We start from the raw sequence: 21,419 nt of genomic DNA, 5'->3' as shown, positions 1-21,419 counted from the left end.
TTCCTCCAAAGCCAGGGATGCTCCTGCCCGTCCCTCCCATGGATCTCGTCCCTCCCTGCGGGCTCCAGGCAGAGCTGGAGGTGCGGAGAGCCCAGAGCAGCCTGTGGGGTCCCAGGAAGGCAGAATTCCTGCCCAAGGGAGGCCTCCAACACCTCGTGGGGATCTCACACCCACACGGGACAAAATGCTCATCCCAAGGCTTGTTTTCCCTGCCAGATTCCTCAGCTGGAAGGGAACGGCTCCTCCCTGCAGGGCTCGCCAGCCTTTCACTTCACCCCGGGGTTTTTCTGTCCATAATTTCTGGTTTTCCCCCTATGAAATGCCAGCTCAGACAGGAAGGAGGCTCCTGGGGAAGGACCCGCGCTGGCCATGCAAAGTGGAGCGAAACACAGATCCAGGGATTTGCATTTAAGCAAATCCCAAACGAGGTATGGTGCTGGAGACATCCCTAAATTCTAGAAAACCCATTTCCGCCAGGCTCAGCTGGAACTTCCCCAGGGAATTATGAGCACAGGCTTCACTCTGCTCTGGGCAGCTCATGAGGGACAGATCTTCCCCAAATTCCTGCAGGATCCGGGAGCTGGGACTCGTCAGCAGCACCAACAATGGAAACAGGTGAGTTCCAGCAGCTCAGATTCTTCACAAGCTGAGGCATCTTCATGGCAATATCAGGGAAGGAACAAACTGTGATGTGCTTGGGCTCCTACTGAAAAAAAAAAAAAAACCCACAAAAAATTGTCTAGAATAGACATGTGACATCTTAAATGTCCCCAAAATTTAATAGTATCAATTAACATATTCTGCCTTCTCCAGACTGAATTTATATTCCTTCACAGTGCAATACTCTATTATTATTATTTTTTTTTTTTCAAAAGGCAAGTTAGATCAAAGTGATGTGAAATTGGATTCAGTTTGCTTGGAAATGATATCAACTGAGGCCCGAATGAGCATTTCCTTCCCCAGTGCTGCCAGTGGCAGAGTTATCTGAAGTTCTGCCAGCTCAGCATCTGGATAATCCACTGGAAACAACAGGTTCAGCTGTGTGATAACTTCAGACCAGGCTTAGAGGGATGAGTGGTGCTGAACTAAAACAATTTGGGCAGAGGAATAAGTGAGGATGTGAGTGACAGCCCCGAGCAGCAGAGGGGCGTGCAAGTGATTTTCCAGTGCCTTCAGAGCACAGCAAAGGTGTCAGGAAAGCCTGCAGAGCACCAGACCTGCTGGAATTCCTCCCCCTGAGAGAGCTGATGTCCATTTCTGACCACTTTTTGTTGCAATTTTTTTTTTCTTTTTTTTTTTTTTTTTGGTACTCTCATCTTCATCTCATTTTCGGGAACCTGTCCCTTGCTTTGTGTTTGCTTTGTGCCTGGCCTTGGCTGAACCTCTCTGGTCAGCACTCGAACACCAAAATAAAATTCCATTTGCAGCTGCTATAACCCCAAAAATAAATTAAAAAAAAAACCCATTTGGGGCAAGGCCAAGCCAGCAGCGTGCTGTTTGAACCCTCTCAGGTGCGTGTGCACCTGGGGGGGCACAATGCCACCAGAAACGGAGCCAAGGGCCACAGCCCGAGGGGCAGAGGGAGCCAAAAGAGAAATGCTGCAGCTCAAACCCAGCAGCTGGCAGCTGCCCGTCACTTTGCCAAGGGATTGCCTCCAAAGCCGGGCAGGATTTTCCCGGGATTATTCAAGAGAAGCCCGCATGGAAATTCTTCCCTGGCTCCACAGGTGCTCCACAGGTGCCAGGAGAAAAGAGCTGTCCCTGCATTGTCCCTCAGTGCTCACCGCCAGGTGATCCCTGTGATCCCTGACACGGGAATGATGCTGTGCTCTGAGCCCAGGTTAATAAAGGAAATTTTAATGAATAAAGTCATTTTTAGTAAAGTAAAATTTTCGTAAATTTTTATTAATAAAGTCATTTTTATTAAAGTAAATGGTTATTAAACTAAATTTTTTATTAAATAAACTAAGTTTTAATAAAGTAATTTTTGTTAAAGTAAATTTTTATTAAAGTAGATTTTTATTAAAGTAAATTTTTATTAAAGTAAATTTTTATTAACAAAGTAATTTTTATTAAAGTAAATTGTTATTAAAGTAAATGTTTATTAAAATTTTTATTAATAAAGTAATTTTTAATAAAGTAAATTTTTATTAAAGTAAATTTTTAAATTTTTACTAAAGTAAATTTTTATTAAAGTAGATTTTTATTAAAGTAAATTTTTATTAAAGTAAATTTTTAACAAAGTAATTTTTATTAAATTAAATTGTTATTAAAGTAAATGTTTATTAAATTTTTTATTAATAAAGTAATTTTTAATAAAGTAAATTTTTATTAAAGTAAATTTTTAAATTGTTACTAAAGTAAATTTTTATTAATAAACTAAGTTTTAATAAAGTAATTTTTGTTAAAGTAAATTTTTATTAAGGAAAATTTTTATTAAAGTAAAATTTTTATTAAGTAATTTGTTATTAATAAAGTAATTTTTAATAAAGTATTTTTGATTAATTTTACAGTTTAATAAAGTAATTAATTAGCCTTCTGAAATAAATTTTCAGAGGGCTAATTAATACTTTATTAAACTGCATTACATTATATTAATATAGTATTAATATTATATTATTAGTATATTCGTATATATTTAATATCTTTTAGTATAGTTAATATATTTAACATTAACATATTTAATATATTTCACCTAATAGTCTATTAACAGTAACACCTAATATTTATTAATAATATAGATTTATATTTTAAATCAATTTTCCATATTTTCTCTCTCTCTATATGGGAATATATTATACAGATATGGAACAATTTCTCTATCTAGAAATAGATTTCTTTCTAGATTAGAAATATTTCTCTATTTCTAGCCCGAACAATTGCAGATTGATGTTTTCCCCTCCCCACCCCGCGCACGGATTGCTTCTCCCAGCCGCTCTGTCTTCCCTCAGTCCCCGCAGATTTTGGCAAACGGGTGTACCAGGGAGTGCGAGTGAAGCACACGGTCAAGGATCTGCTGGCTGAAAAGCGATCCCGGCAGAGCAGCGGCTCCCTCTTCAGCGTGAGTCCGGTCCTGTCCCGTCCTGTCCCGTCCTGTCCCGTCCTGTCCCGTCCTGTCCTGTCCGTCCCGTCCCGTCCTGTCCCGTCCCGTCCCGTCCTGTCCCATCCCGTCCTGTCCTGTCCCGTCCTGTCCCGTCCTGTCCCGTCCCGTCCTGTCCTGTCCCGTCCCGTCCCGTCCTGTCCCATCCCGTCCTGTCCCGTCCCGTCCCGTCCTGTCCTGTCCCGTCCCGTCCTGTCCCGTCCTGTCCCGTCCCGTCCCGTCCTGTCCCATCCCGTCCTGTCCCGTCCCGTCCTGTCCTGTCCCGTCCCGTCCCGTCCTGTCCCGTCCTGTCCTGTCCTGTCCCGTCCCGTCCCGTCCTGTCCTGTCCCGTCCCGTCCCGTCCTGTCCCGTCCTGTCCTGTCCTGTCCCGTCCCGTCCCGTCCTGTCCTGTCCCGTCCCGTCCCGTCCTGTCCCGTCCTGTCCTGTCCCGTCCTGTCCCGTCCCGTCCTGTCCCGTCCTGTCCCGTCCCGTCCTGTCCTGTCCCGTCCCGTCCCGTCCTGTCCCATCCCGTCCTGTCCCGTCCCGTCCCGTCCTGTCCTGTCCCGTCCCGTCCCGTCCTGTCCCGTCCTGTCCCGTCCCGTCCCGTCCTGTCCCATCCCGTCCTGTCCCGTCCCGTCCCGTCCTGTCCCGTCCCGTCCCGTCCTGTCCCGTCCCGTCCCGTCCTGTCCTGTCCCGTCCCGTCCCGTCCTGTCCCGTCCTGTCCTGTCCCGTCCCGTCCCGTCCTGTCCCGTCCCGTCCTGTCCTGTCCCGTCCTGTCCCGTCCCGTCCCGTCCCGTCCTCTCCCGTCCCGTCCCCCACCCCCTTTTTTAACCCCATAAAATCCCACCCTCTGCTTCACAGAGAGTTTGGGGCACTGCCAATGTTAACAGAATTCACATTCCGTGCCCCAAAGCATCACTGATGGCTCCTCCATTTTCGTATCTATCAACCTTAAATGCCCTTTTTTTCCACCCCTTTTCCAAGCGTGGCAGTGATGTTAAATTCCTCTTTCCTCTCACATCCTACGTGTGACACCTTCCCGAGTCATCTTCCTTTTCCACCAGCTACACCTGGACAAGTCAGTGCCCCGAAAATAGCCGCTCCTCCCCGAATGCTGAGCTCCTGCCAGCTCCTCTCGGAGTGCCAGGGGCGCTGCAGGGATGTGCTGGGCTGGAAAGAGGCCAAGCATCAGCCTGGAAGAGATGATTTCCTCTTAAAGTGCTTCTATGGCAACAGGAAACCCCAAACCCTACCGCGCTACATTTCTTTATTCTCAGCTGGCACTGAGAAAGCGAGGCTGGCCCCAGAAGGGGACACAACATCGTGATGCCAGGACGGGGTGGCACCCAGTGGCACGAGGAGCCCTTCCCTGGGCGCTCCTGGGACTCACCTGTGCTGGGCAGCAGCTCCTCACCTGCAGCTGGCCGGGAGCCCTGGGGCTCGGGCAGAGGAGGGGGAGCAGGAGAGAGAGGGAGCAGAGCCCCTCCCTGGCAGCAGAACACACAGATTGGGAGTTCTGATGCTTTTTTTTCCCCAAAAGCCATTCGCCTCTGGCCTTTTTTATTTTATGCTGAACAGGCCTCACAGGGACTTACTTGCTGTGACTTTCAGCTCCATTAACTCCGTGCAACAAAAGAGGCAGGGGAAAAAAAAAAACAACCCAGGATTGGGCATCACCAAACACAGCAAAATCCAGCCACGGATCCATCCCCACAGGCTTCAGCCCCCTGAGCCATGGAGAGTCACTGGGGAGGACACACTCCCAGCAGGCAGATATTTGGGGGGAGTTCCTGGGGAGCAGCTGAGAAAACAGCTCCTGTTGGTGATATCACCATGGACCTGCTCCCTCTCTGGAGGCAGCAGCTTCAAATGGAAACAATGGAAACGGCCTGGAACTGTAAAATCCTCCTTGCTTTATTGCCCTTGGCTTTGTGCTGCAGAGCCCAGCGGCTGTGTGTGTGTCTGTCTGACGCAAAACCAGCCCTGCTGCTCGTTCCCTGCGAGAGACAAAAAATTATCGTGCAGGGCAAACATCCGTATTGGCTCGGAGGGATCATGAAAAGAGCAGCTGGAAGTGCAGCTCTGTTTGTGTGGCAGAACACAGCCCAGAATCAAAGCCAGGGGCAGATAACTGAGCTGTTGGTGATGCAGGGTAACCCAGCTGCATCTGAGGGTGATCTTTGCTCCAGAAATAAACCATCCCTCGGCCGTTGTTGGTGAGAGGCCTCGGCAGGAGGCTGTGCTGTGCTGGGAAGGTCAGGGCTCAGCAGAGCAGAGCTTTTGGGATGATGGTTTCGACAATTCCCTGGCAGCCAGGCCCTGCACACATCGAGTGATGGAAATCAGGGTGTGCTGCGAGGAAACCCACACAAAACCAGGGCTCCGGGGAGGCTCTGGCTTTTCCTTTGCATAGCTGTGAACCTGCAGTTGTCCTCCTCAGGGTGAAAGGATTCCTGTCCTCCCTGAGGTGTGGAAGTGGGTACCTGCATAGGCGAAGCAGTGCAGTGCTGTGGTTTACAGAGGATTCATTGCTGAGTGCCCAGCAGCACTCCCAGAGCAGGGACACACAGTCAGCACCGCCCTGCCCAGGCTCAGCTTTGCTTTTTGGACAATTTTTATTCCTTCAGTTGCTCCGCTACAGATTGGGCCCAGAGAGGTGATGCCCTGAAACCAACAGGGCCAGGTCATTATTTGGAGCTGGGTCCTTAAATTTAGGCAGATTTGTAGGTGAGTTAGGAGGCAGTGAAGCAGCAGAGCAGAGCTCTCTGGAGAAGCCCCAGGCAGGATCTGAGCCTGGCCATGGGCAGGGCAGGCTGAGCCCAGCTCATCAACAGCTGGACACGCTCTGGGCCCAAGGGAGGCTGAGCAGACCTGCAGGAGATCCATGGCAGGGAAAGGAAGCAGTGCCGGGAGGAAATGAACTAATGGGTCTCAATTAAGGCCAATAAGGAGCAAGGAGGGGAATGAAATGCAGGGCTCTGCTCTGGTGAGGCCAAGGATGGGCTGCAGCAGAGGCTCCTGCTTTGAATTCAGGCAGGTAAAGCCCTGGTAGCTCCTGGCACCTCTGGGACTCTCCACCACAGGTGTGTACACACAGCCAGGCAGTTCCAGAGGCTGTTGAACAGGCAGGATCAAAGATTAAATGCTCTGGAAATTGGAAATGATCCCTGCTGGAGGCTGCCAGCCGTGCCCAGGGACCTGGGCAGAGCATCCCAGCCCCTTGTCCTCTGGGCAGCATCTGTGCTGCCTGAACCTGCCAGCTTGGCTTTTTCCTCTAGAAGTGTCCTGGATGCTGGGAGAGGACCTGGATTTGCATGTGATGGCTTCAGCTGGGGACAGGTGCAAGCCCTGCCCGTGTGACAAGAACACTCCTCTGTCCCCAAGCCCAGGGGCTCCTTCCTGACACCTCCTGTCACCTCCTGCCACCTCTGCAGCCTGTGCAGGCTCGGAGCTCATTTCCATGGAGGAGCAGGGAGCAGCTGCAAACCTTCCCTGGGCAGCAGAAGGAAGTCCTCAGGGCTGGCAAATTTAATTCAAATCTAAACCTCTAAATTTGGTTGCCTGCTATGGCAGGAACCTCCTGTTTGCACTATGCAAACTGGACAGAGCGTGCCACCAGCACTGGCCAGGGGACTGCAGAGTGACAGCAGTGCTGCTGGGGGCTCTCTACTCCTGCTCTGGGGGCTTGGAGCTCCCAAAACCAGAGCTCAGCGGGATTCCAGAGGAGCAGATGCCTTTGCCAAAGTGCTTTGGAAGGAGTTGGGCACTGGGAGCACCAGGGTCACTCCAGGGGTAATTCTCCTTTACCTGGGGACCAAGAGGAGAGGATGATGATTAATAATATCATTATTATCATCATCATAACCGTTGCTGTAGGACCCAAAATAGGATCTAGGAACTCTCTTTTCCACCCAGCCTGCTTGTGCTGCCAGGAAGGGCCAGGTAAAGCAGCCCTGGGGCAGCAGGGCCAGCACAGCTGAGCTGGAACATGGGCTGGAATCTGCCCATTTTGGCCACTCAGGGGCTCAGATCTCACCTTGCCTGGTTTGTGCCAACACCCAAAGGACTCCTCAGCATTCTGCCTGCTTTGAGGGAGCCTGTGGGACAGGAGGAAGAAGCCAGTTATCTTGATACTCCTCCTCTTAGCAGCTCTGCACAAGAGCTTCACAATCTCTGCTTAGCCTATCCCTGCGAGGAAATCATGGAGTTAAACCCTTCACAGCCCCCGGGCTCAAATAATGCGTGTGAATCCACTCAGAGAGCTGCCTTGCTTTGAAAAGTCATGTTCTCAAACATCTCTTTATCTTTTGCAGGGCAGCACCAGCACAGCACAGTCACCCTTTGGCCAAGTGCCAGGTGAGGTTTTCCCTCCACTGCTAAACACCTTCCATGCAGGTGGGAGGGTGGGCAGAGCCCTTCTGTTCTCCTGCAGAGGATGTGAAACAAGCCCCGGAGCGGGGCCACCCCTCAGAGCGAGCCCGGGAGGAAAGCAATTAAAAGAATCAAAAAAAGAGCAGCAATAATCTTGTATAAAACCCTCAAACCGAGTAATTAAAGCAGTTCCCACCTCCTTTAGCAGAGGAGCCACACAGAACCCGTCCTTTTCCTCCTGTGTTTTCCCATTTTCCCTGGAGCTGGGGAGACAAAGCACAAGATCAGGAGCTGACCTGTTTTATCCCTTGAGCTCTCGGGCAGGGAAAGCGGAGTGAGGCTGGAACCTCCTCCCCAGGGGCTGTAGCAGAGCAAGGAAGAAGCACAGCCTGGCTGAGCTGACCTCCCTCTCCCTGCCCTCCCACCTAAAGCTTCCCGAGCGCTTTTGCTTTGCTGCAGATGGAGGTCACCAGATGGAACCAAAAGGTGGAGCAAGGAACACCTGTGTGGAGGCAGGGTGGGTTCCTGGGTGATGCTGGAGGGAAAAGAGCTCTGCTTGGCGCCCGCAGATGTCTCCATCGTTCTGTGGCAGCTGTTAGAATTTTCTTTACACTTTCCCACCCTTCTTTCTGCCCCCCAGGCTCGCCCACCACGGCTGGTTACTGCGGCGGCCGCAGATCCTTCCCGGCCGAGCTGGACTTCCACAGCACCAAGCAGTTTGTCAGCGATGTCTACCCCTCCCCTCTGGGCTCCAAGCCCTTCTCCTGCGACTCCTCTGCCCCCCAGGGCTACCCAGCCCTCCTGGAGCCCTATCTCAGCGAGCAGTTCGGGGATCACCGTGCTCCTCCTCTCCCAGCTGCCACCAGCTCCTTCTTCAGCGCTCCGGCCGTGCCCCCTCTCCTGCCATCCTTCCCCAGCGACGCGGGGCACTTCCTGCTCGTGAGTGCCTCGATGGTTCTGTCCCCCTTAATGCGGGGTTGGGTCAGGGGGACTCGTGGGGGAAGGACGTGGCTGTTACAGGAGCGGCCGTGGCGGGTGGGGCAGGGCTCTGCGGGGAAGGTTTTTCTCTTTGGTTCCATCTAATTGTCCCCTGTTCCTGTTGGAGACATCCCGTTCTGCTCCGGGCTGGACACTGCTCCCAGGCACAGGGTGGGACTGCTGGGGTGTCCTGTGCAGGGCCAGGAGCAGGATTTGATCCTGGTGGGTCCCTTCCAGCTCAGGATAACTCCGTGATTCTATGATTTTATGAAATCCTCCCTCCCTGAGTTTCTGGGAGCAGCCCTTGGTGACTCCAGGCTCCCTACCCCTGCCACTTCCCAGGAGCCAGCCCCACACAGAGCTCCTGGATCCTGCAGTCTCGGGGTCTCGATGCTGGGCTGACCCCAAGGGTGTAAAAGTCCTTGTTCCCCCAGCCCGTGCAGCCAAAGGAGTCTGAAATGTACAGGGTCGGCTTCTCACGGTTGTTTATTTTCCCTTATGTAGAACATTCTTTCTCTGACCTGCCGAGCTCCGTCTAGCAAGGGTGCCACAGCAGTCTGCCTGCCCTCTTGGGCAGCATCTACATTTTACATCAGAAATTACGTGTATTATATTTACAATAATGTGCCAATAACTATCACCCATGTTGGACAGTGTGTTTTACCTTAAACCATCAGAAAAGTGTCACCATCACACCAAGACATGGAGGGCAAGGAGAAGGAGAAGAAGGTCAGGACATGCCCAGATTCCTCCATCTTGTGCCCCTGAATCACATTCTAAAAACCCCAAAATTCCACTTTTTCACCCTGTGTTAATTCAACTACCACACTACTCAAACCCTTGTGGTTTGTAATTCCTCACACAGAGTTGGCAGTTTTTTCCCACAGGCTAAAATGGAAGCCACAGGTGTTTTTGACTTCGTGCCAGGGTCCCCGAGCCCCCTCCAGGGTCTGGAGCCAGCCAGGGCAGCCAGAGGGATGTGCTGGGCTCGGACACTGCAGGATCAGAGCTGCTCAGCCCTGCTGGGACCCTGCTCCAGGCCCTGCTGACAGCACCGACGTTTCCTTCCACAGCTAAACCACCAAACACTGCCCCAGAGCCACAGAAACCCCTTTGGGCATTTCCCAGGGATAGAAATCCCATTACCTCCAGGACAGCCTTTTGTTCCTAAGCGTTTTCCTTGCCTTCTCTCCCTGCAGAGAGAGCCCTGGGAGCAGACCTCACCCGAGAGCCTCAGCCAGCCGGACAGTGCATGCCCAGAGCTCCCTGCCAGCTCCAGCTGCCTCTCCCTGCCCGACCCCGGAGCTGCTTCCCCGTTCCGAGTCTCAGGTTGGAGCCCAGCCCTCCCTGGAGCCCAGCCCTACCCTCTGCACCCCCTGGAAGATGCCCACTACTCCCCCAGCTACGCTGCCACCTCGCCCTACAGCTTGTCCCCGTTCGTGGCCGTGGCCAACGAGCCCTCCAGGATGAGCCACCCGTGCCCCGAGCAGCCCTCGGAGCCTCCACACCTCGCCGAGCACTCTGCCTGGGCTAAAGAGGATGGAAGTGCCCTCTGGGGGACTTACGAAGGCAGGAGAACTTACTGAGGAGAGAGAAGAGCTGGAGGAAAGAAAACCAGAGCATTATAAAGCAAATTTTATGCTCCTTCCTAAATCTGCTCCTTCAAAGGTGATGCTTTGTGCTCGGGTTAGAAATATCCCACGTGCAGCTCGGGGCGGTGCCTTCCAGTGCCTCGAGAAAGGAATTTCTCCCAGCCCCACAAGTAAAACACTCAGCATGAAAAACCTCTGCGTGCTTTTCCTGCCAACAAGGATCCCTCCTCAGAGGGCTTTTCCAGCCTTAGTGCTTTGGAGGCTCTGGAGGGTGTGGGCACTGCCCTGCCCGCCGACCCTTGCCACCTGCAGAGCCCCCACACCCCTTTTACCCTGAATGAGCCCACACCAGATCCACACCCACCTGGTGGGCTGCTCCGGGGGCACCCAGGTGGGCTGGCAGTGCCAAAAGGACCGGCAGCCAGCCCCGGGGGCATGCAGGTGGGCTGGCAGTGCCAGCGGGAGCGGTAGCCAGCCCCGGGGGCATCCAGGTGGGCTGGCAGTGCCAACAGGACCGGTAGCCAGCCCTGGTGACATCCAGGTGGGCTGGCAGTGCCAGCGGGAGCGGCAGCCAGCCCCGGGGGCATCCAGGTGGGCTGGCAGTGCCAGCGGGAGCGGCAGCCAGCCCTGGTGACATCCAGGTGGGCTGGCAGTGCCAGCGGGACCGGCAGCCAGCCCTGGTGACATCCAGGTGGGCTGGCAGTGCCAACGGGACTGGTAGCCAGCCCTGGTGACATCCAGGTGGGCTGGCAGTGCCAGCGGGACCGGTAGCCAGCCCTGGTGACATCCAGGTGGGCTGGCAGTGCCAGCGGGAGCGGTAGCCAGCCCTGGTGACATCCAGGTGGGCTGGCAGTGCCAACAGGACCGGCAGCCAGCCCTGGTGACATCCAGGTGGGCTGGCAGTGCCAGCGGGACCGGCAGCCAGCCCTGGTGACATCCAGGTGGGCTGGCAGTGCCAGCGGGACCGGCAGCCAGCCCTGGTGGCATCCAGGTGGGCTGGCAGTGCCAGCGGGAGCGGTAGCCAGCCCGGGGACCCTGCGGGGCCCGTGGCCACTAGAGGTAGCTCTGCTCACACGAACACCGCGTGGAGCCCTCCCGGAGCAGAGCAGCACATCGCGGCTGCTCTGCCCCGCGGAGGAGGTCGCCCCCTTTGCCCCAGCTCGCCCCCAAGCCTGGCACCCCCAGCAGCAGCAGCAGGAGGCTCTGGAGCATTCCAGCCCCAGGGAATGTGCGGGCATGAGGCGCTTTCAATCCCTCCTTGCCTTTTCTCCTCAAATCCTGGGGCATTTGAAGACTTCCCAGCGCCTTCCTCTCCCACGAGTGGCAGCTGTGGAGCCTCCAGGGGTGGCCCCTGCCCAGGCACAGCTGTTCCCCCATCAGCTCAGGGTGTGTGCAGCTCTCCTGCCCCCAAACCTGAGCCCAGCTCGAGCCTTTTCCACTCCACAGCTGACACCACTGCTGGGCTGAGCCCCAGTGACCATCCGGGCTGCTCCAGCGTGGCTGTGCTGCCCCCAGGCTCGGGGGGACAAGCAGGGACAGGGGTTTGAGCTGTCTTTAAGGTGTTTGACCCGCTCAGGCATTCAGCTCCTAAGCCAGGCAGGGTTTTCAGCAGCCTGGAAAGGCTCTGCAGCCCTGCAGGAGCAGCCACAACTCTGCTGCCTCGCGGTTCCTGAGAGCATCCAGAGCTGGAGCTGGGCAGCCTGCAGGCTCTGCTCCCTGCTTACAGGGCTAAACAATCATCATCCCAGCTCCCTGCAGCCTGCACCCACCCACAGCAGCTCCGGGAGGGAGCAGCCCCACGAAGGGAAGGGTTTCACATCCCAAATTCCTCAGTGAGACCCCCTCCCCTGCCTGCACAGCACGCTCCTTTGTGCTCAGGCCAGGCGGGCTCCTCTCCCAGTGGGATGTGTCCCTATAAAGCTGTCCCAGGCAAGGCTTGGCCTACCAGGAGCTGCAGGGGCACATTTCAGAGCCAGGAATGGCCTCGCTCCCCGCAGAAATCAAGTGTTATTTGTTCAACTTAAAGGAAAAGAAAAGATTCGGCCGTGACGACAGCCAGCCCGAGCTGCTGGTAGATGATTAACAGCCTGGCCTGCTCTCTGCCTCACTCCCTGCCCGTGGCAGAGGCTGTGGTCCCCAGGGAAAAGCTTAAAGGCAGCCTAAAAACCCAGTTCCAGCACTGCCGGTCATCCCAACAGCCTGAGGCACACGCTGAGCCCCACAGCTGCAGCTCCCAGGGCAGGCCAGCACCAGGAAAAAGCCGATTTGTGCAGCACAGGCAAACAGCCTGAACTGGGGGGAAAGCACAAATAAACTCCAGTGTGAGCCCAGCATCCAGGCAGAGGGAGGGAATGCTGTGGGGAGAAGTGGGGTTCAGCTAACTTCAGCCACCTGGGTGCCCGGGGCAGCCTCTTTGTTAGGCCACGCCTGCCCGCTGCCATTTTGGCCCCAAACCCTCAGAATTTAGCCTTAAAACGTGAAAAAAATGAGCAAAAAGCAAGTCGGCCCCTTGCAGAGTGCTCACTGCAGGTAGCAAATGAAATATGAGAGGGCTGGAGCCCAGCCTGTGCACCTGAGGAGAAAACACTGAGCTGCTTTGGAGGCATCTGCTTCATTCAGGGAAAGATGGCTAAAACCCTGCAAATGTCCCAAAAGCAAAGGCTGGGAAGGGTGACCCCAGCCAATCCTATTCCCCCAGACCCTCTGCTAGATGGGGATGTGCTCGGTTCCACAAAAAGATAGCCCATTTTGTGGAGCCTTTGAATATTCAAATTGAAACTATCGCGCAATCATTGATTGTCAAATCATTGGTTTCTAGAGGTTTTAAATACTTGGCATTAGGAGAGAAAAACTCAAACTTATACCCGTAGGGATAAAACAATAATATTGTGGGGATCCACCTGCCATTGCCACCAGGCAGTCGGGTCCCTTCACCCCCACATTTCAAGCCTGACTCCTCTTGCCCCCTTGGCCAGCTTTGTGGGGCCGGGGCCGGGGCCACCTCTGCTGCTGCACCGGGCACCTGGCGAGGTGCTGCCCGCTCCGGCTCGGGATGTCCGGTAAGCCCCGCTCTGTCCCCCCCCTCCCCCGGCCCCCGCAGCCCGCTTTGGGGCCGTTTCGGGGTTCGCCGGGGTCACTCCGCCAGCGAGGCGATGCCGCCTGCCAAGGCAGGAGGGAGCGGGGAGGGCGGGGAGGAGGGAGGGAGGAGGCACGGGAGGATCGGCTGCTGCCCGCCGGCTGCCAGCGCGGCCGGCTCGGGACGGGGCTCCGCGGGCACCGCCGGGCACCGAGCGGGGCTTCTGCCGGGCCGGCTGCGCTGCCGCCCCCGGCCGGGGGGGCCACGGGGGGCCCCGCACGTCTGTGTGCCCACCCCGCACCTCTGGGTGCCTCCTCTGCATCTGTGCCCTCCTTGCACCTCTGTGTGCCCTCCCTGCACCTCTGTGCTCTCCCTGCATCTCTGTGTGCCCTCCCTGCACCTCTGTGCTCTCCCTGCATCTCTGTGTGCCCTCCCTGCACCTCTGTGCTCTCCCTGCATCTCTGTGTGCCCTCCCTGCATCTCTGTGTGCCCTCCCTGCACCTCTGGGTGCCTTTTCTGCATCTGTGTCCTCCCTGCATCTCTGTGTGCCTCCCTGCACCTCTGTGCCCTCCCTGCATCTCTGTGTGCCCACCCCACACCTCTGGGTGCCTCCTCTGCATCTGTGTCCTCCCTGCATCTCTGTGTGCCCTCCCTGCACCTCTGGGTGCCTTTTCTGCATCTGTGCCCTCGCTGCAACTCTGTGCCCTCCCTGCATCTCTGTGTGCCCACCCCGCACCTCTGTGTGCCTCCTCTGCATCTGTGCCCTCCCTGCACCTCTGTGCCCTCCCTGCATCTCTGTGTGCCCTCCCTGCATCTCCATGTGCCCACCCTGCACCTCTGTGTGCCTCCTCTGCATCTGTGCCCTCCCTGCACCTCTGTGCCCTCCCTGCATCTCTGTGTGCCCACCCCGCACCTCTGTGTGCCTTTTCTGCATCTGTGCCCTCCCTGCACCTCTGTGCCCTCCCTGCAACTCTGGGCACCCTCCCTGCATCTCTGTGTGCCCACCCTGCACCTCTGTGTGCCTCCTCTGCATCTGTGCCCTCCCTGCACCTCTGTGTGCCCACCCCACACCTCTGGGTGCTTTCTCTGCATCTGTGCCCTCCCTGCACCTCTGTGCCCTCCCTGCATCTCTGTGTGCCCACCCCGCACCTCTGTGTGCCTTTTCTGCATCTGTGCCCTCCCTGCACCTCTGTGCCCTCCCTGCAACTCTGGGCACCCTCCCTGCATCTCTGTGTGCCCACCCCACACCTCTGGGTTCCTTCTCTGCATCCGTGCCCTCCCTGCATCTCTCCGTGCCCTCCCCGCACACTCTGACCTGGCCATGCTGCCCCTCAATCCCAATCCTGCTCCCCGACCCTGAATCCACCCCCTGTCCTTGTCACCCTGCTCCCAGCCCACCCTCAGCAGATTTCCCTTGATACCCAGCACCATCACTGTGCCCCTGGACCCCCAGCCCTGCTCTCTGACCCCCAGAATCATCACTCTGCTCCCTGACCCCCAGCCCACCCTGGCCACCCTCCTCCCTGACCCCCAGTCCATCACCTTGCCCCCTGACTCCCAAATCCACCAACCTGCCCTTGACCCCCAGCCCACCCCAGCCTGTCCCTGTCACCCTGCTCCTGATTCCCCACCTGCCCTGCCCAGCCTGTGCCCACCCTGTGCCCACCCTCGCCACCCTGCCCTTGGCCCTGCTACCTCAGAGCCCTCCCCGGCTGCAGGGAGCTCTGATAACTGGGTGTTCTCCTCAGATCCCACCCTTCCCTCCCCTCATTTTCCCCAGCTCTAGTTTGTTGAACAGAAACAAAACACCAAAACACGAGGTGAATAATCCCCAGCTGAGCCCAGCTCAGCAAACCGCCCTGAAGGCAGCCCTGTCACCTCTCTGGAGGGCCCCGGGTGCCTGTCCCAGCTTGTCCTCCCCCAGAGCACCCCGGGGGCACTGGGAGGGCTGGCAGAGTGACAGCACAGGAGGACAGTGCCTGCAGTGCAGGGTTCCCTGGCTGCGTGGGCAGAACCTGCAAAGCCAGCGTTGTTTCTGTGCCAGGATCTCCCGGCGCTCTGCGGCTGCCTTGGAGAAGGTGCTCCATGCCCAGAGGTGGCACTGGAAGGCCGGGTTTAGCTCTGGCACTGCTGCTCTCCTGCTGGGAGTTTATTTTTGGTGCCTCCTTCAGGGCTGTCTGCTCCCCGAGCTGGCATTTTTTGAGTGCAGAGACCAGTCTGGGTGTGTTTCCTTTTATTGCGTGATTTGGATTAAAACACCAGCAGAAAGTTAGGACGGGAACAGCTGCCAGAGGATCTGAGTGTTTTACCATGAGTACAACAAGTGAGAGTGGTTTGTCAGAAGAAGTAAATTCTTTATCACTTCCTGTCCTAAAAATCCCTCATTAGGTAGTGACTGGTGATTGCTGGCTGGTTTTGGCTGGATCAAACACACCCTAAATTCTTCTTTGAAATAAATAGGGGCTGTACATGAGCAGAATAAAGAGATAATCTAGGCTTTGCAAGAAAGCAGTCATTTTGTTGGTGTTTTGTTGAGCTCTCTGAATAACCACCCACATATTTCCATTGTTTTATTCCTGGGCTTCATCTGCCAGATGAAACGCTCCCCACATTTATTTTCAGGTCCTGAGAGAGGCAAATATGTCAGGAATTTAAATGAATCCAGCAGCAGCACCAGATGGAGCTTGGTATTGGGAAAGCTGGAAGGGGGGCAGGGGAAGAAGGAGGTAGAGAAGAATAAACGTGTGGTTTTTAAATATTATCAACAGCAAAATTTTCATGAGTGTCTGCTTGTCCCAAGCTGGGATAGCAGGTGCTAAGGAGGGCTGTGAGTGTGACTGCAAACAGAGATCAATTTGTCATCTCCACATAGAACACGCCTGAAATCCTGCTGGATTCGCTGTTTGCTCTGAGATTCTCCCTCCTTGCAAAGTGTTTTCCCACAAATTCTTCCAGGAAAGCCCAAGGTGTACCAAGGTGTGAGGGTGAAGATCACAGTCAAGGAGTTGCTGCAGCAGAGGAGAGCACGACAAGCAGCCACTGGTTCAGCAGTGAGTAAAAATATTGTGGCGTTTGCTTTGTCACTTCTCTTTTAATGGTTTCTTTTTTTTTTTTCTTCTTTTTTTTTTCTTTTTTTTTTTTTTTTTTGCCAGGACTGTAATCTCTGGTCCAAAATCTGAGTGTAACAGGCTGGTGAGGGTGGGGGAAAGGAACATTCAGTCAGAGTAGCTGCAGCAGTGTCCTCAAGGAGTGAGAATCTGAGGAGTACAGGGAGAAAGCAGAGCTGCTGCTCCAGAAAAGTCACTCCCTCCGGGATGGAGGGCTCACCTGGGCAGCCCCATCCCTGCTGGAGGAGGGGCTGGAGCTCTGTGTGCACACACAGGTGCACATTCCCTCTCATTCCCTCTTCCAGCCTCTGTAGGATTCCTCCAGCTCCAGCCACTCCAGGGATTTGCATAAAGAGCTTGGCAAATCATTATTTCTTCCTGGTTCATGACACTGCAGCTCTTGAAGCCTTTCAGATTTCAGCTTCTGAAATTTATTTCACTTAGTTGCAGCTGATTGCACAAAAATCAGCCTGAGATCCAGGGGCAGAGAGGTCTGGGTGAAGAGAATTGTCAGGTTTTGGGGACGCTGGGTCACTCCTCTCCTGCAACCCCAAGTGCAGCAGCCTCTTCATCACAGCCAGGTGTCCCAGGGCTGCGTGGAACCGGTTTTCACTTCTCACCAGCACTTCACACAACCCCTGTGGTGCCCACACAGGAAAAAGTGAAAGGTGGTGGGGAGGGAAGTCACCTCGGTGACCTGCACAAGGTATGGCCCGCCCCAAAACCCCCGAGGCTTTGGGCTGGCAGGATGTGAGCTGAGAAAAGCTCAACCTGGGCACTCCATCTCTGCCTTGTCACATCTGCAGCAGGGACAAAAGGTACCCTCAGCCCAGAAGAGACGCTCTTTAAGGGATTAAACGCACGGGATGTGCCGGGAAGTTGTTGCCAGGGAAATGAGCTGCTCACTCGAGAGCATCTTGAATAAAGGAAATGAAGTGGAGGGCTGTATGAATTAAAAACCCCACCAGAATTTGTACTTGCAGAGTAAAATCCTGGCCCCCAAGCAGCAAAGCTCCTCTTGGGGTGGATTTCTTCCTTCCAGCAGGTCGGGTTCCTAGAAGTGGTTGATTTGTCTTCCTTCAGCATTCCTTAAAAAACGAAGCTGTGCCTTTTCAAGGAGCACTGCCAGAGCTGGTTCTCAAAGGACATCAATCCAGTCTGATGGGATACCTGCGGTGGTCTTTAGTTAATTACTCATTCCCAGTAATATCCATCCCTAGGAATTCCTTGGGATTCCCTCCACTGTGGAGTTCACGCTCCTGGAAATGAACACACATTAGTTTCAGAGGCAGCTCTGTAAAATCGGGAATGCAGCAAAAAGAGCCCCTCAGCACGGAGCTGATCCAGGGGCTTCACACCGGGTGGGTGCTGTGGTTCCCAGGAAAAACCCTGCCAGGAAAAATCCTCCTAGGAAAAATCCTGTTATGCACATCCATCTAATGTTCTGTCAATGCCGGGGAGGTTTTCCCAGCCACAGCAAGGAGGGAAATAAGGTTTATTTAAAGAGTTTTCTCTGAAATCCAGACTCACCTTGCTCTGTGCCACAGCTCCTCTCCTTCCCTTCTCCCTGCTCAGGTTCCCTGGGACAGCAGCAGCAGCAGCAGCAGCAGCAGCATCCAGTTTGCAGAGTCTGTGTCTCCGCCTCACCCAGGTTGGTACAAAGCCCATCCACACGGCCCTTCCCGCCCCATTCCCAAATTTTCCCACAGCCCCGAGCCTTCCCAGCCCTTGTCTGAGGCCGGCAGCACCCGCGGCCAATCAGCACCTGCGGGGAGCCCGTGGGATGCAGATGAGGAGCTCGGAGCTCTCCTTCCCGAGGTTATCCTTCCCCCAGCAGGGAATTGCCTCCCCCTGGGGAAGGGATGCTCATCCTGAGGGAACAGCGTCGCCTTCCCCAGGCTGTGGGGGCCACTGAGGGTCAGAGTGCCCTGGAGCCCCTGGCTGGGCTCTGTTTTCTTCTCCCTCTCCTGCCAGCATCCACAGGAGCGAGAGAAATACCAGATTTTCAACAGCACCAAGAGTTTTCCTCCTCCTGCCTGTGAATATCCAAGGAAAAGAGGGAAGGGGTGAGGGGAGGGGCGCTTTGGGCTCGCAGATCCTTCAATTATCCCCAGCCAAAGCACAGAGGAAAGGCTGGGCAGGTGTGAGTGCACACATTGCATGGACAAGGAAATTGTTAAATCATCGATAGCTGGGAATCCATTTGCTTATGTTAATAAAGAAACGTGAGACACGCCAAAGCTGACACGCCAAAGCCTTTTCAGGCTGGAAAGTCTCCATCAGTTTATGTATTTTGGGTGTTTCTCACTCCCCACAGCCAGCTAAACACTGCACCTTTGACCCTGCAATGTGCATTTCAGACCTGTGCCCTTCACGTGGACAGGGCTTAAACCATGTTTGAACTCGGCGAGAAAATATAATAATTGTGAAAAGCCAGATCTGCTGTGAGCTTTCCAGGAACTCACCCTTTGGCCAGCAGCACTACGTGGTCACAATGCCACATCAGCCCTGCCTCGCTCTGTTTGTTCTGCTCACAAGTTCATCTCCTGTCTGGCTCTTTGGAGGATAAAAAAAGCAAATGATCCTCCTGTTATCCCCTTTTTCCTGCAGGTGTAGCTGCCCCGGGTCTGGAGATGAGGCAAAGGCACACCTGCCAGGCTGGGAAGCACAAATCACTGCCTGGCACCTTCTGGGGCTGCAGACAGTGCACAGAAGGGAGGCCAGAGGGTCACGGGTCTGAGGGAGTTTCCAGCTGGATCCCTGTCCAAAATTCCTGGGGCCACAAGAGTTTCCAGCAGTTAAAGAGATTTATAGCTGAGGGGGCTGAATTCCCTGAGTTGTTCACATGCTCTTGAGCATCTCCCTCGTGGTTTCTGCTTTCCTGCAAAATTCACCTTGCCCTTGAAAAGTTTTAAAGTCTAAATCCACAGTGTTACTGAGCACAGGAGAGCACTGAAACCTGCCCTTTGTGAAGACAGACACTGATGAATTTGCTGCTGTCTGCTTTCCTTTCTCTCTTAGAACCTTTTGAAGCAGAACCCATCCCTCCTGTGCCCAGCTGCTGCCCGTCCTGGCAGTTTTCCAGCTGCCTCTCCTGTGAGGAAAGCCCTGGATACCTGGAGCAGCTGATAGATTCCTGCCTGCAGTCGGATGCACCCTCCGAGCCAGCCTTCAGTGCCTTCCAGCCATCCTCACACTACACCCCAGACACCTTCCAGCCAGTCCAGCTCTGCTTCAACCAGGGCCTGGTGAGCTTTGGGAGCCAGGGGAGCAGCCACAGCTGTCCCCAAGGGGAAAGGGAGTCACCTCCTGGGGCAGAACAGCAGCAACGTGGGAGTCTGGCTGATTTTAGGAGCCTGGGATGCTCATGGGCTCTGAATTCTTTCCCATGGGGAGCCCCAAATAAACTGGGAGAGTCTGCAGGGTGGGGAATGTCCCTTCTAGAGGTCCTGTAGATTTGGGGCAAATAGCAGCACAGGTCCTGCTAGGGGTTGTCCCTACAAACAGAAACTGCCTTTGGGTTTAGACCTCCAGGATCTCCCTGGGCAGGGATTGTCCCTACAAACAGAAACTGCCTTTGGGTTTAGACCTCCAGGATCTCCCTGGGCAGGGATTGTCCCTACAAACAGAAACTGCCTTTGGGTTTAGACCTCCAGGATCAACCTGGGCAGGGATTGTCCCTACAAACAGAAACTGCCTTTGGGTTTAGACCTCCAGGATCAACCTGGGCAGGGATTGTCCCTACAAACAGAAGCTGCCTTTGGGTTTAGACCTCCAGGATCTCCCTGGGCAGGGATTGTCCCTGCAAACAGAAGCTGCCTTTGGGTTTAGACCTCCAGGATCTCCCTGGGCAGGGATTGTCCCTGCAAACAGAAACTGCCTTTGGGTTTAGACCTCCGGGATCTCCCTGGGCAGCCAGATGAGAAAGGCAACAGCACAGGAATTCTGCTTGCTGGCCACATTTCCCTGAAATCTCTTTTTTTTTTTCCCCTTTTTTTTTTGCTTCTCTCCCTCAACCTGCAGGCTGCCAGCTCGCCCAGCTCAGCCGACCTGCCCAGCCCGTGGAACTCCAGCTGCTCTCCCCCTCAGCTCTCTCCCCTCACCCCTCTGACCCCCAGCCCACCCTTCAGCTGCCCCATGGAGGAGTGGCCCTGCCACCCCCCCTGCCCCTTGCCCAGCCCTGCCTGCTGCTGCACAGCCTGTGGCTCCAGGGACAGCAGGGGCCCGCAGTGCTTCCCCTGCCCCAGCACGGACTGCACGGAATTCCTGCCACCCCTGGCCCTGGCCGAGGACTTCTTCAGGAGGGACAGGAGCTGTGACATTTGCTACAGCTAATGGGGACTGTGGTTTCACACATCCACTCTATCCAAATCAGATTAAATTGCCCATGAACTATGCAAAGTTGTGCTGCCTAACGCAGTCCAGTTTATTCTTCACTACCTACACGTTTTTTACACGATGCTGTCACTACATTGATCTACGGTCAGGGGTGTTTTGTTGGTGGTGTGGTGGTTTGGTGGGGGTTTTTCCCTGTTTTTTTTTTCGTTGTTGCTGTTTGTTTTTTTTTAAATAAATCTGAAGCTGCCTTATCAAACACTTGTCATTAAACCAGCTCTTTTTGATACAAATAAATCATTTGGTGCAAATGCTGAAGCCTGGTCATTTTTCATGTGCTAAAAGTCAGTGTTTTCTCCTCTGCTGCTGATCCAGGTTGCTGACCCTGCCCTCACAGAGGTGAGGATGAGATTTTGAGCAGCCTATTCAGTGACACGAGAGCTCTCACTCACCCTTTCCAGCAGGTAAATGTCCATGTTCAACCCAGCATCCAGCTTTTCCCAGAGAACGCTGTGCATCACCCAGCTCTGAGCTGGATCTGCAGCTCCTCACCCTCTGCTGCAGCTCAGGCTGCCCTGGTGACATTTCCCAGTGGTTCTGGCAGAGAAGGAAATTTGTTTGCCACGCCAGGGTTTAGCCCTTGGCCCCTCAGAGGTAAAATCCAGAGCCAAACTTCTCTGGCTGCTGCTCAGCACCAGTTATTGTGGAGGCAGAGTCTCAGTGAGAGGCTGATGTTGTTTGGCAGCCCTTGGTCAGGTTTGGGCTGTTGATAAAAGGTTTTCAGCAGAATCAGCTGAAGAGGAGCGAAATTATTTCAATTTTTTTAAAGTAGATAATAGGGAAATTGTAATACCTGAGGGTTTCTTGCCTAAGCCCAGACC

General features: G+C 54.4%; 2 protein-coding genes across 2 annotated transcripts; both read left to right on the top strand.

The window, feature by feature from the left end:
• The first annotated feature begins 504 nt into the window (after positions 1-504).
• On the top strand, positions 505-10,014 carry POU2AF2 (POU class 2 homeobox associating factor 2). Its single transcript, XM_053996836.1, has 5 exons — positions 505-615; positions 2,933-3,061; positions 7,393-7,435; positions 8,091-8,389; positions 9,628-10,014. The coding sequence occupies exons 1-5, from the start codon at positions 505-507 to the stop codon at positions 10,012-10,014; spliced, it is 969 nt and encodes a 322-aa protein (XP_053852811.1).
• Positions 10,015-10,357: 343 nt separating this feature from the next.
• On the top strand, positions 10,358-20,538 carry POU2AF3 (POU class 2 homeobox associating factor 3). Its single transcript, XM_053996834.1, has 7 exons — positions 10,358-10,461; positions 12,996-13,079; positions 13,121-13,420; positions 16,029-16,146; positions 16,859-16,909; positions 19,281-19,451; positions 20,227-20,538. The coding sequence occupies exons 1-7, from the start codon at positions 10,358-10,360 to the stop codon at positions 20,536-20,538; spliced, it is 1,140 nt and encodes a 379-aa protein (XP_053852809.1).
• The last annotated feature ends 881 nt before the right edge of the window (positions 20,539-21,419 follow it).

This window comes from Vidua macroura, chromosome 22 (genome assembly GCF_024509145.1).
Source record: "Vidua macroura isolate BioBank_ID:100142 chromosome 22, ASM2450914v1, whole genome shotgun sequence".
Lineage (NCBI taxonomy): Eukaryota > Metazoa > Chordata > Aves > Passeriformes > Viduidae > Vidua > Vidua macroura.
This window is presented reverse-complemented; position numbering and strand designations above follow the sequence as displayed.